This window comes from Gobius niger, assembly GCF_951799975.1.
Source record: "Gobius niger genome assembly, chromosome: 1".
NCBI classification, from domain to species: Eukaryota; Metazoa; Chordata; class Actinopteri; order Gobiiformes; family Gobiidae; genus Gobius; species Gobius niger.
The window spans coordinates 65321119-65335363 of record NC_136852.1 but is presented as its reverse complement, the minus strand read 5'-3'; the positions used below and the strand labels follow the sequence as shown (position 1 = coordinate 65335363).

The 14245-nt window shown below is 40.3% G+C and overlaps 1 protein-coding gene across 1 annotated transcript in view; it reads right to left on the bottom strand.

Moving 5' to 3' along the window:
• The window catches only part of loxhd1b (lipoxygenase homology PLAT domains 1b), a 35401-nt gene extending 27949 nt beyond the window's left edge, over positions 1-7452 (bottom strand). The window contains 12 exon segments of the mRNA XM_079554080.1: positions 49-184; positions 266-406; positions 997-1106; positions 1318-1441; positions 3948-4096; positions 4172-4270; positions 4351-4535; positions 4654-4734; positions 6236-6350; positions 7023-7175; positions 7178-7181; positions 7183-7452. Coding sequence (XP_079410206.1) covers positions 49-184; positions 266-406; positions 997-1106; positions 1318-1441; positions 3948-4096; positions 4172-4270; positions 4351-4535; positions 4654-4734; positions 6236-6350; positions 7023-7175; positions 7178-7181; positions 7183-7239 — 1354 coding nt within the window. The 5' untranslated portion in view covers positions 7240-7452.
• Between the last annotated feature and the right edge of the window lie 6793 nt (positions 7453-14245).

Below are 14245 nucleotides of genomic sequence, written 5' to 3'. Positions count from 1 at the left end.
TGCTACCGGGAAGTTCTCCAACTGCCAGCCCACAGCCAAAGTCCTTACTCTTTTGCCTTTTCTGCCTGAGGGACACCATCTCATACAGCTCTCTCTCGATCAGCCCGTCCCCCTCCTTCTCATCCAGCCATTTGCCGCATGGAAATGTCTGCTCTATCCCCGTGAACGGACAGTACACCACCACCTGTGAACAAACAAGACCAGCGCTACCCATGCGGATCGACCGGTGACAGAGAAACAAGCTGCGTGGAGAGTAATGGTGTACCTTTTCACAAAACCACCCCGAGCTGACTCCGCCGTTGTCATGTCCAATTGTCACTCTGCTCAAGGGGCTTAGGAGAGCAGCAATCTCCACTGTGAAAATGTCAGTCAAGCTGCGCTCAAACTTTCCTCCCTCTAAAAATACCTGGAATAATGCAGCAGGGAGAAGAAATGTGAGGCGGTTTTAGTTTATGCCAGCCACAAACATAACAGAAATTGCACTGTTTTGGTTTGCGTATCACTAGCCTCATAGCATAATTAAAAGTCATATTGAAAGGTTTTGTGATTTCTTTGGACGGAAGGTGTTGTAAGCTTTCAGATTGTCCAGTGAGAACTAAAATTGCAGGGGTGTTTGGGAAGTACTTTAATTACAACGGGGACTGACAATATTTTAAATTCTGCAAACAGAGTATAATGAGTTTGCAAAAACAGATAACTGGGAAAAATACCAATTATTTATAAAGTTCTCTTTTTGCGGATGGATTACAAATAGCCATATCTGTTATAGTGCAATAAAATGCCCCCTTTTATTAAATCCACACAAATTTAGTTTCACTGTTTGGACCAACATGTTTGAAAATGTTAATTTGATTTCATAAAAAATGATTTTCCATTTTGCCACACTGTATAATACGTATCCTTGCTGACAAAATGGAACTGATAGCTCCACTTTAATAACACCTGAATGCAAAACACTGTATTCTGCATGAAAAAAACATGCATATTTATATCCACCTTGCCGCTGTTTTTCATGCCTTTCGAGCCGTGCATCACAATGTGGATTTTGGAGTTGGTCCCGGCTCCTCGGATGTTTCCTGTCACAATCTGGACGTTGTACACAATACCTGGCGGGTACAATTACATGTCAGGCTATCAGACGCTGTGCCAACTGGTCATTACAGATGACTGCACCCAGACTGCCGAAGCAGCCGAGCACACTTAACCAAGATTTAATGACCACAGTGAAAAACATAATAGCACTGAATAATAAGTGGCTAATTGCTTTGTGTACTGTGCCTTCAGACCTGACAGTAAGATGAGTGTAGCTATTCTCACCTGTTGGCTGGCTGCCTCCTACTAAGACGTCCCTCTGGATCTTCCCATCATCTTCGTCAATAGCAAACCAACGATTGATTGGGAATTCGTACACCATCTTGTTTCCCAGATCATCCACAACCACCTACAAATACGGCATGTTGACAGTAGTGTGTTAATGTGTCGCAAAACTGGCACGACAATGTAATTGATTTTTATTTATTTATATTTCTTGCATTGGATTAATATTAACATGGTTTAGCCCAGTGGTCATCTTGGCGTTTTATGGGCATTTTATGTTTCGACCTATTACTTTTGTGGTGTCCCGCAAGACTGTGTCCTTGGCCCTTTATTATTTTGAATCTATCTCCTTCCATTTGGCAAGAGCTACAAAAAAAAAGAAATATTACGACGGTGGCGCAGTTGGTAGAGCCGGTCGTCTCATGATCGGAAGGTCGGGGAGTTCGAATCCCAGCTCCCACAAAATACATACTGTCGCTATGTCCTTGGGCAAGACACCTCACCCTACTTGCCTCCAGTGTTTGCGTACATTGGTGTATGAATGAGAGAGTGAATGGGTGAGTGGTTCCTTACTGTAAAGCGCTTTGGGCCTGATAAAGGTAGAAAAGTTGAGTCCATTTAGCATTTATTATTACTTTTGAACTATTAAAGGGACTATAAGGAGTTTAAAAATGCTAAAATTATGTTTTTTCCTCCTCCTACATGTTCCAGCAATGTCCTAATGTGTAGAATGAGCCCAGACCTGTTCACCACAACTGCCTCTAAAATCCTGCACTGTCACTCAAAAACGTGTTACTTCGGGTCCGAATTGCTGTCATGCACGAGCTTAATATAGAAGCTGCAGTTACACATATGACCTGAGGTGGCAGCAGTGAGTATAAAATGACAAACTTGCATCGAGCCCCTTTAAGCATTTGTTCACTGCATAGCCTGACCTAAAAAATAAAAACATTAATTTCATCCATAACAATGACATTTTTTTTAATAGACTTTACTTTCTTTTTTTGAACACCATGCAGAAAAAAAAGCTTAATTGAATTTGAAATTAAACTTTTGTAGCAAAAAACGAAAATGCAATGCACACCCACCCAACCAACCAGCTATCAGGTTACTGTGAGCAGCTTGAGTATGATTCCTACAACATGACAGCGTGAAAACATGCGTGCCTGAAAGGGACCTGCCAGCAACTCATTTCCGACACAAACTGCTGGGCACTGGTTGAATGAAAGAGGGACATGATTAATTTATTTTGTTGCTGGGCTGCAAATGTACGGACTTCTCCATCTGCTTCTTGTTGTAAGGTGATCCCTTAATGCAGGGCAGTTTCCCTTTACACACAGGGTTTGGATGTCAGTGTGTGCGTCCTGAACCACATTCATCCCTATGTCAAAATGAAGTCATCCCCAGACTCCCCTGGGCACTGTCAGCTCCGCTACCGTATGTGTCGAGAAGCAGGTGCGCTAGACTCTGAGCTGAGAGGAAATACTGAGATCGGATGTCTTAAGTACCCGTGCAGAGGCAAGGTCTGAAACAAGGTGGATTACGCCTGGGGTTCATCTTTGGGCCGAGTAGCTTTGTTCCTAAAAAAAGTAAAAGCCCGATGTTTTGAATTAGTCTATAGGTACATAAGCCTGAGATAATGTAATAATGAATGGAAGCCCAAGAAAAACAAAAAGCTGTAATCTTCACCTTTCAAGTAATGCTTTGAGGCGAGAAGGTTCAGTTCAAACAATATTGTGTCAACAAAAAACAGCAACAACTTAATTCTAAATAAAAAATACTTAATTCTTAAAGGGACTATACGGATGTTAAAAAATGTTAAGTATTTTCATCCCCCTACATGTTCCAGCCATATCCTAATGTGTAGAATGACCTGTTCACCACAACTACCTCTAAAATCCTGCACAGTCACTCAAAAAGGCGTTAATTCGGGTCCGAATTGCCGTCATGCACAAGCTTAATATAGAAGCTGCAGTTACAAGTATGACCTGAGGTGGCAGTAGTGAGCATAAAATGACTAACTTGCATCTAGCCCCTTTAATAAAAAGTTAAAAAAAAAAATGATGAGCCCAGATTTGGAATATAATGGGATAAAAGGTTCTGAAGATGACAATTTTCCGCAAGACTCAATCTCACGCTCACTTAATGCATTATTCAAAGTAATATGCCAATTACAATTTTACCGAGTACAGTATTGTTGAAAATTGATCCCCTCCTGGAACCGCCACCTTAACGTGGTGGAGGGGTTTGAGCACCCGAATGATCCTGGGAGCTATGTTGTCGGGGGCTTCGTGCCCCTGGTAGGGTCTCCCGTGGCAAACAGGTCCTATAGGTGACGGGTCAGACAAAGAGCGGTTCAGAAGCCCCTTATGAGAGACCAACAGGCCCAGTTAGAATCGTGAGGTCGTCCTTCTGTGGACCCACCACCTGCAGGAGGAACCATAAGGGGCTGGTGCAATGTGATTTGGGCAGCTCCAACGGCTGCCCCCACGACCCAGAAACGGAAAAGTGGAAGAAGATGGATGGAGAGATGGATGGAGTGTTGTTGATAGTGATGTAGCATGCTATATTAGATAAGGTATGTTTGTGGTTTAGCTGTAAAGTTATGTAATGTCTTGCCAGATATGTACCTTGTCAACAAACCATCCAGCCGAGGAGCCTTTGTTATTGTGTCCAATAGTGACTTTTCGGATTTTGCCCAAATTTGGAGCTTCCATCGTAAACTTGTCCTCTGTAGCTTGTTCAAAGTTGTCTTTCTCATTGTCAAGCCGTCTTTCTCCTGAAATTAGAAACAATATATGCAGTTGGTTTATTTGACAACACAAAAAAGGGCAGTTTTTGAATTTGCATTTACCAGTATCACTGAACTCCCCAAAGATATTAATGAAGACGTCTGCATCTGTTCCACTGCCCTTTACGTCAGCAGTGAAAACACTCACTACGTATTTATTATCTGCAAAAAAGACATGTTAGGAAATGTACAAAACAAATTTAATGTAAAAAAGTACTGGACAACTTTTGATATTGATGTACATTTTGGCATGTCCATGGGGTCCATTGTGCCCAGCAGGTCCCTGATGTAGAGGTGGTCTCCCTCGTCTTTGCTGAGCCAGTTGTTACAGGCGAAGTAGAACCGGAGGTGAGGCCTGATCACATCTGTCACCACCACACGATCCAAGAACCAGCTGGCGTTCATGCCCGTGTTGTCGTGCTCAATCCTGCTCCGACAAGAAACGTTTTCATTACATACAAAGCAGTTACGTAACTACATAGTACATGCTGTCCAACAAAGCCGAGATTCTTAGTGGTTTTTTGTTATAAAAAAAAATGTCTTACCTTACTTTTTTAATGTTTCCAACATTATGAGTTCTTATTCTGAACACATCCGTTTTAGCTCTCTCAAAGGCCGTGCGACTCCTGAAATACAATTTTGTTCATGCAAGCTATGAAAGTTACATTTTTTGTACTATATAATGATGAGCACACATTTATATACAGTATGCATAACTTTTTAGTAAACATTGCCCTTATTCTTCAAATGACCAGTACAGGACTCCAGCACACACTCTATTAAAGTACAGTTGGTATCGCTTTAGATTAAGGTGTGCTCATTGAGTATTAGTCATTAGTAAAGCATCATTTAGGGTGAGGGTTAGGGTTAGGTTTAGGGTTGGCTATGAATAAGCGTATTATTAATGGCCTACTAGTATGTTAACAGATAAAAGTGATGGTGTTTTTGCTGTATGTTTGTGCCTGTTGTATGTCCTATCTGTCATGACATCAACCAGCCATGGGACTACGGATGAAAATTAGCCTATATGGCTAACTTCGGCACATTTACATGTTGAAAAAACACATGTTGATTAATGTGCACAGTCCCAATTCAAATAGAGATTTTAAAAAAGAAAAAAAGAAAAAAATGTAATAAGTAGTGTGTTATTAGTACATTATTAATACTACACGAGCACACCTTATTATAAAGTGTTACCACTATACAAATGTCCAAATTCAAAAAGCATGCAATCACTCATAATAACACCACACTGACATAAACAATTAGCGGTAATTGGCGGCACTGAGGTGCTGCGGTCCTGTGTTTGATCCATGGATGGAGGTTTCCCCAGGGTGCCACGGTTTCCCCTACCATTAAAAACAAGTATAGTAGGCCTAGGGCTGGGTACTATTAAATGATATTGCCCAGTATGGCAGGAAAAAAATGGTTTAGGTACAACTGATATCGAAACAATAAAAAGAATCAAAAGCAGGAACCAAAAAAAAATTAACACAGTTTTTGATGCTGTAGCATTATAGGAAGTGACTTGGTTGTTGCAGCTCAGAAAAATGATTCCCCCCAATGTTTCCCCATTTTTTATGAATGTTTCCTATTTCCCTACACCCTTTTTTTCTGAATTTGTGCCCATGTTTCCCAACTCTCTCTTCTTACACATTTTTTTCTTATTTTTTGCCCCAATTTCCCCAATTCTTTCCCTAAACTACCTTTATTTTTCGCACACATTTCTTGACATTGATGAACCAGATATTGTAAATTCACAGATCTTCCAAACATTGTTGTTCTGTTTTCTGGTTCTATATGACTTTAGTTTAGGTATCGGAAAAGCTATCGATCAGGTATTGGTATCGTAAAGCAAGCGGTACTTGCTTTACTGGTATATAAAAAAAAAAAATGTAATGGTACCCAACCCTAAATAAGCCGTACTGAATGAGAGAATCTACCCTAGATGTGATGAGGAACTTGGAATACAATACAAATGTAAGTCATTATTATTTTTTATGATATTTACCTTTTCTCTGTGCTGTTACGGGAAAGAAAGAAAAAAATACACGTTAGCAGTGAGGTATATTCTATGAGGACAGTTGATTTTTCAGATTTCAAAGGAACAGTTTCTGAGCTGCGTACTTGCTTGCCAGATGAACCTTTGGAGTGATGCCATACTCTCCAAACAGCGTGATAAACACATTGGCATCTGTGCCAGCTCCTCTCTCATCCCCCGTGATAGTCACCACTTCGTACACTGGGGTAAAAATAACACAGCTTTGAGAAAATCGAAATAACTTTAGGTGCAAAGAACATGATGAACCAGAGGATAGTAATGATTTATAAAGAAACTGGTATGGTAATTTAACGCTGAGGAAGTTTACGCAGAGGCCACAGGTTTGTATAGGTTAGTGTGGTTTACATTAATCAGTGAGAGCCAACAGGAAACGTTAGAAGATGCAGGTGCTCTTATTAGAATAGATCTCTTTAAGATGAGTGAGTGACAGGTGTCATGTAGCTGTAAGTTGAAGATAACAAACTGCCGGCACAGGACACCACATCTACCAGTTAACTGTTACCTCTATCACAGTCGACTCATTATGCAAAGCACTCAAGGGGTTCACTTACGGGGCACAAACAATACTCTATAGTGGGTTCAGGAAGTTTTTATTTAATCATATATTCCTATATGTTAAAGGTTGATTCTGAAAAAGTGTACATTTTCTTTCAATCTACACACAGACTTATGTATGGAAACTTAAACTTAATACTTGTCACTATCAAACTGTAATTCACAGTTTCAATTTTGATATATTCTTGAAAGGAAATCAGTGTTGATCTACTGCGTGTTTACTACATGATAAAATATAATCCATTTCAAGAGCTCTGTAAAACTTTCTGAACCCACTGCCCAGTAAACTATTCTTACCTTTTTTCTTGTGATACTCATCCTCGTAGTTCTCCACTTTCTCTGGCTGATAGTTCCGCAGCTCGTTCTCATAAATCTCCACATAATTCTCCACTTTCTTCTTTTTGCCTTTCTTTTTGGTGTCTTCATCGCTGTCCGAGCCTTTCTTCTTCTTGGCCTTCTTTTTTTTCTTCCCCTCATCTTCATCCCCAGTGTCCTCCTTCTTATCTTTTGCCATTTTCTCCTTTGCAGAGGACTTCTTTTTCCTGTTGGTCTGGATCACATCAGGCAGTTTCTCCTTTGTTTTGCTGCTTTGGGACACATTGTTGTTGTCCTCTTCAGCTGAGTTTTGAGTTGTAATGCTTAACTCATCCTCGCTCACTTCTTTGGTTTTCTTCTTCTTGACCTTTTCCTTGTCTTTATCTTTTTTCTTGGTCCTCTTTAAGTCAGTGTCCGATGTGTCAGAGTCATAGGCCTCCTCATCGCTATCACTGGGCTTCTTTTTCTTCTTTGATCTGCCTGACTCACTCGCCTGGTACTTACTTTTCTTCTTTGGTTTGGTTTTTTGATCCTCCTCGTCCTCGTCATCCACATCTTTGGTTTCTTCCTCCTCTGTTCTCTGTGTTGTTTTTTTCTTTTTTGTGGGCATCTTTAATTTATTTACTACCTTGTAACCGTAACCGATTCCTGTGAAACTTGATTAAACTGACCTGTGAGAGTACACCAGAGTGACCTGTGGAAGGGACGGCCGGACTCTAAGCTCACACACAGGTGTCAGGCCGGGGAAGCCCCTCTCTGCCGCTCATCCTGGGACTCCTGCTCAGGAGGGACTTCATAACATATGGAAATCCACAACAGTCATGTGACCTGGAGAGGAAACCCTCCCTCAATATAAGATGAGATAGGCCGGCCCACAAAGGCCATATGCATCCTATGGCAAACACTGGGCTAATACTCAGGGCTTGACATTAAAGTTATTGTCCCCCACAGGGGACAATAAAGTGCTCTGCATTTGACCCATCGACGCCTCTGGGAACCCATGTCCAGATGTTGAGTCAGGCTGATGGTCAGAATCACCTGGCTGGAGGATTGCCCTCCTGTGCATGTTTATGACCCTATTGTGCATGTTTGTTTTGGCTGGTATCTATGACTGGCCACTTTGGCCCGATGAGTCACTGTACATAACATAAATCTGATGATGTGTACAATGAAAAAGTGAATCATGGTAAACCGATTGGTTGTGTTCTACTTTCGGTAACACTTTATTTTACACTACCCTTCATACAATTGTACCTAATTAGATTTAGTACAATGTAATGTGCTCTGTAACAATGTGTAATAACTTGTACCTATGGGTTAGATACACAATGTAATAATATGTATTTGTAGTTTGTAGGTACATAATGTAATAAGACATAACCCTAAGGGTCTCGTGTCCTATTACATTATGTACCTACAAAGTACTAATACAAGTTATTCCATTGTGTATCTAACCCATAGGTACAGGTTATTACAGATTGTTACAGAGCACATTACATTGTACAAAATTTAGTTAGGTACAATGTATCAAGGTATGCTAAAATAAAGTGATACCGTATTTAATCCTATAGATTAAGTAAACATAATCAGGCTCAATTTAGCCAATAAATCCAAGTTTATCAAATGAAAGTTCAGTCACCATCTTATCAGTTAAAGCAGCCTTCAAGGGGCCTATTAATATTTGCTAAATTCCTATTATTTGTTTGAACTTGCTGCATGTGATGCTAATGCAGCGTGTAGCCTATAGGGTTATTACTGGCATTCATTTACCAGAGAACAACGGAGATAAATAGGTTTTTTGCCTACCTTCAAATTTTACATTTTTCGTCAAGCGTAGGCGTTTCTTTCATTATTCATTCTTATAGGCTACTACTTTTGTGACGGTAAGAAAAGATAGGCCCAACTACCGCCTAAAGCCTACCATAATCATGTTAGGCGGTAAAGGGGCCCATCTATCTGTAAACATTCACTGACTGCTTGACCTGCAGTTCTGATGTCGGCCAGCAGATGGAGACATTGTCACGTGTTTTGTTGAGGGGCCTCGCGTTGCAGCTGCTCTCCTCCAGTTGCATCAGTCTTATTAAGGATTTTTCACACGTATGTGCAGTGGTCCCTTCTTGATGGCGTAAGCTGTTCTCTCAGTTTCTACTTCTTTGTCTCTCTGCAGTGCTATTATACACAGGCCAATGACAATCGCCACCCTATTGTTTCTATGTAAGTCACTTTAGGCAGAATAGACATCAGACAGTCATTGAACGAAGTGGACTTTTGTTATGTAAAGTCGCTTAAAAAATAAATTAGCTCAGTGTTTCTGCAATTTTACCATGTGTGTGCTGTTGAAACAAATGTTGTTTTTTAATTCAAAGTAACAGCTTATGCAATGACCACCTTTTAGATACTCCCAGCTCTTGATGTTTCTTGTCAAAGAATAATTTAATGACAAAATGACCAGGATTACAAGGCCCTATTTGATGCAAAATGCAATGTAGATTAAGCAGGATAGTACATTTTCTCTGATCCCACATCAAGGGGCAGATAGCCTGCAGTGAGTGTGTAATCCACTGAGGCCAGATAGTGGACTTCAGACAGACCATTTACTGCATCTTTGCTCTGTTTGAACTTAAAAAAGTGTTTGGTTTGAGAGTCCCAGCTCCTGCCGGCCATTAGCTCTGTTGGGTTGTTCATTGGAGCAATGTGTCCAGACTGGTGACTGAGGTCAGGATATTTACTCGTTCATCCTTGGTTCATTGAGTTGGATCATGGACAAACTTGGCTTACGGACTTCTGTCTGTTATTTAACAGAATAGTGACGTTTCACTGCAAATGTGCGTATGTGGTAAAGTACTTCCCCATCTGGTTCTGGCCCCTGGGGTCTCTGTAAATCACTTAAAATGTAGTTAATGTCCTATCGAGAGATTGTGAGCAGCTGTAAGCTGCCAGGCCACAGGTGTATTTGAATAAACTAAGTAAAATGGAGACTATTGAAGTCAGCTTTATTCCCAGTACATGTAGAGTATGTGCTGAGAATTGACCGGTCTTTAAAATGGTGTATTTAGTTAAATCTGTCCTCTTAGCCCCGACCTGGACCAAGCGCATTTTCTCCAGTTTTGTGTTACCTAAATCCAAAATGCTTCTTGAAAAAAGCATAAAAATAGCGACAAATTGAGCAGAAAATGAGGATGAAAATGCAACAAAAAAGTGACAAAAGAGTTTTAAAAAAGTAAGGAAAAAGAGATAAAAAGTGACATAAATGTGTTGAAAAAGAGACAAAAATGTGCTGAAAAAGACACACGAAAAAGGGACAAAAATGTGACGCAATAGAGACAAAAATATGACAAAATAGAGACGAAAATGTGACGAAAATATGATGAAATAGAGACGAAAATGCGACGAAATAAAAACAAAAATGTGACGAAATGTGACAAAATAAATACAAAAATGTGACGAAAAAGAGACGAAAATGTGACGAAAAAGAGAAAAAAATGTGACAAAACAGAGACAAAAATGTAACGAAATACAGACAAAAATGTAATGAAAAAGAGACGGAAATGGGACGAAAAAGAGACAGAAATGGGACAAAAAATGAAAAAAATCCCCACAAAAGAGCAACTAAAAAGTGGCAAAAATGTGACGACGCCAGGAAAAAAAATCCTAGGTCTTAGCTTTCAAATGAGGCCTTACACTGACCTACAGGCTGCAAGCTCTCTGGTTGAAAAGCGTTTTTTTTGGAGAAAATGCGCTCTGTTAAGGCAGGGAGTAAGAGGTTAACCCATCCCTCTATGACACTGGAGCACCCTGTCTGGAGCCGAAGGCGACTTCCAAATCTGAAGCCAGGGTCATCCGAGTGCCCCGCTGTGGTCATACCTAAAGTCAGTGGATGGCTGTTTTTCAGTGCTTCTATTGTAAATTCTTCTAAAACTAAACTATAGCACACAGCCAAAGTTAGTGAACTCTGTGTCTGCTTAAGTAGCCATCAAAAACCCTTCTGGGACTATTGCTGCACTGACTTCTGATCCCGTCTTGACTCCTAGATTATAAGCTTAATTGATTTCTCAAAGACACTTGTGTTTATGTTCTATGCGTCCCAGGAGGAATTTGACGATAACAACTGTGACACCCAGCGAAGACTCCTAAAACAAACAGCGCGGAGGGTCCAGAAGTTCCCTCAGGATGTGGCGCAGGAAGTGAGGCGGAAATCGATTGTCGCGGCAGGATACGTGCGGGACGCTGCCACTGTCATGTCCCACTGCCAAAGGGCCCTCAAAGTCCAGGGTTTGCGAGTGAGCGGATGATAGTATGACAAGGAGATCAGACCACAGGGAGAGAAAACACCAGGCCAGAAAAAGGTGCAAGCTGTGTCCTTTCCCACGATATTATGTCATTGTGGGGAGTTACACTAGAGTGAGAGGTTATTAGATATGATTCCAACAGGATGTGTGGGAGTCAAATTTATAACTGGACTGAATACTTTTGTGTTTATATTTATGCACTGAGCCTGACTTTTGGTAACTTCTATTTCAAACCACAGTAACTGTAATGGAGACAGGTTTAAGTTAAAGGAACAGGCCACTGTTTTTCCATACTGAGATATGTTCTTACCTGATCTTAGACGAGTTGATACGTACCTGTCTGGTCTGTGTGCGTGCCCGTGGAAGAGCGTGGTAGCTTCCAACTTCACCCCCGTTTGGAGCTATTGGAATATGCTGGGAGAGGCCAAATGCTAACAACATCTTAGGTTGTTTTGCATGACTGAGGGTACGCACAAAGACCAGACAGGTACACATCAACTCGTCTATACCTTCTATATTAAAGGGATATTTCTGGATTTTTGACATAGGGCCTCATTTCCTAGTTATCCAGAGTGTTGCTGATTTCTGGAGATTTTTTTTTTTTTGTAATTCATGCAGTTCTTATATTTGAAGTTTCGTGGCGCTAGGCTAGTGCATTTCTATGGTATCAGCTACACTGCATTAAAAACAGTCTGACCTGCTCCACAGAGCACCTGAGGCAAATCACTTATAACACCAGACAAACGATATAAACACTCTGGATAACTAGGAAATGAGGCCCAATGTCAAAAATCCTGAAATATCCCTTTAAGCTCGTGCATGATGGCAATTCGGACCCGAAGTAAAACACCATTTTGCGTGACAGTGCAGGGTTTTAGAGGTAGTTGTGGTGAACAGGTCTGGGCTCATTCTACACATAAGGACATGGCTGGAACATGTAGGGGGAGGAAAATACATAATTTTAACATTTTTAAACTCCGTATAGTACCTTTAAGATCTATTGTCTCCACAGAGAAACTCATCCTCTGCAATGGATCGATGCTTCAATTCCACAGGGCGAACCAGGGAATCCATCTTCAGAAGTTAAGGTACTTGTATGATAAGGAGAATGTACGGTATAGCAAGACGACTGGACTATTGTGGGTGTTTCCGTCTCATTAATGGATATAGTTCAACATGTCGGAATTGGGAAACAAAACTCAAACTCCAGCCCTGGTAAGTAAACAAAATGAAGAAACTCAGAGCTCAAAAGGGCTTTTTCCAAATACAAATGTAGCAACAAGCCGCTTATGAAATGTGTTTCATCTCCTTCTTGTTTCTTGGCATCTACACAAGACTTTTTATTCATATACTTTATTATCCGAGCTCAAAAGCGACTCCAGTCAGCAACTTTCATAGACACATTTATTAGTTTCATTAAAATCATGACTGTAAAGGAATTAACACTTGGCAAAAATCAGCCGCAGAATCAAACTTGGGCCCTAAGACTCTAAAACTGTTAGGGTGGAAAATTGCCAATAAAACAACTCAGTACAGTCCAGTAAAGACGGGGCTATTACTATCACACACTTTTATCTTTATCACCAAATAAGGGGATCATTTTCTGTAGTGTCTGGCAAGTTATTTGTGATTACTGTTCTTTACTATCATAGAGATAAATAGCGTAGATGCCTTTGCTGCATTGTGTTTACAAGCGTGTTACAGCTTGTTGCTGATTCTTGACACAAACTGCTATGAAAGCGTTGCCCTGATGGAAGCCCTTTGTAGACTCGTGTTTGGATCATTTTGTTTAAATGAGTGGACTTTTTTAGTACTTTTTCCCGTCTAGAGTGCACTTAAGCAGAAACACTATGTGTAAGCAAAAGCCTTATGTTCTCTGTTACATCACTTAGCTTCAATGATGGTCTATGCCACCAACGATTAGGAGTCATTTTCTCCAGAAGAAAAACACGGTGTCGCATTTCTCATAGTAAGGAAAAAATAAGTCAAGGCTGCACGATGTGTGAAAAAAATCTGATTTATTTTATAGCTGTCTTGAATTATTGTTATGTTTTACTAAAGTTTTACTCGAACAAGACTTTGAACCTAAACAGGGCTGAAATTGAACTAAATTAACAGAACATCACCTAATATTGCATTAACAGTGATTTGGCTGATATATTGTGGTCCCTAAGGCAGACTTTTGGAACTGTTGTGTATTTGTATTTTTATATTTGGGGACTTTATTGCCGTCCTTGGGACATTTTTGTTGAGTGTTGAGGGACAATGAGCATATTTCTCTGCACTTATTTCATAGATGTTTTTTGTATATCCACATAATTAGATTTTTCGTGAAATGAAGCATCCCAGTATTAAAGGGATATTTCAGGATTTTTGACATAGGGCCTCATTTCCTATATACTTTTTTTAAATTCATGCAGTCCTTATATTTGAAGAGTTTAGTGGTGCTAGGCTAGTGCTAGGCTAGTGCATGTCTATGGTAACTAGTAGCCTGCATTAAAAACCTCTTTAAAATCATCGGGTCGTCCTCCAAACGTTGCCATATCTGATTTCCAGAAAGCTCCTTTGTGAATTCCACGTGTAGTAATACCGGCCGCAGGAAAACAAACTACTGTGAATCCGGCAACCTAGCAGATCACTCCGCCACTGCGTAGCTATAACCAGGAAGCTGATGCTGCTCAAATATAAGTTATTTTAAATGCAAAATGGTTATATTAAAAAAATATTCAGTCAACACAGACATTCATATCAGTAGTCTGGTGTTATAAGTGATTTGCTTAGGGTTTTTAATGCAGGCTACTAGTTATCATAGAAATGTGCTAGCCTAGCACGAGCACTAAACTCTTTAAATATAAGGACTGCATGAGCTAAATATATAAATATCTCCAGAAACCAACAGCACTCTAGAAAACTAGG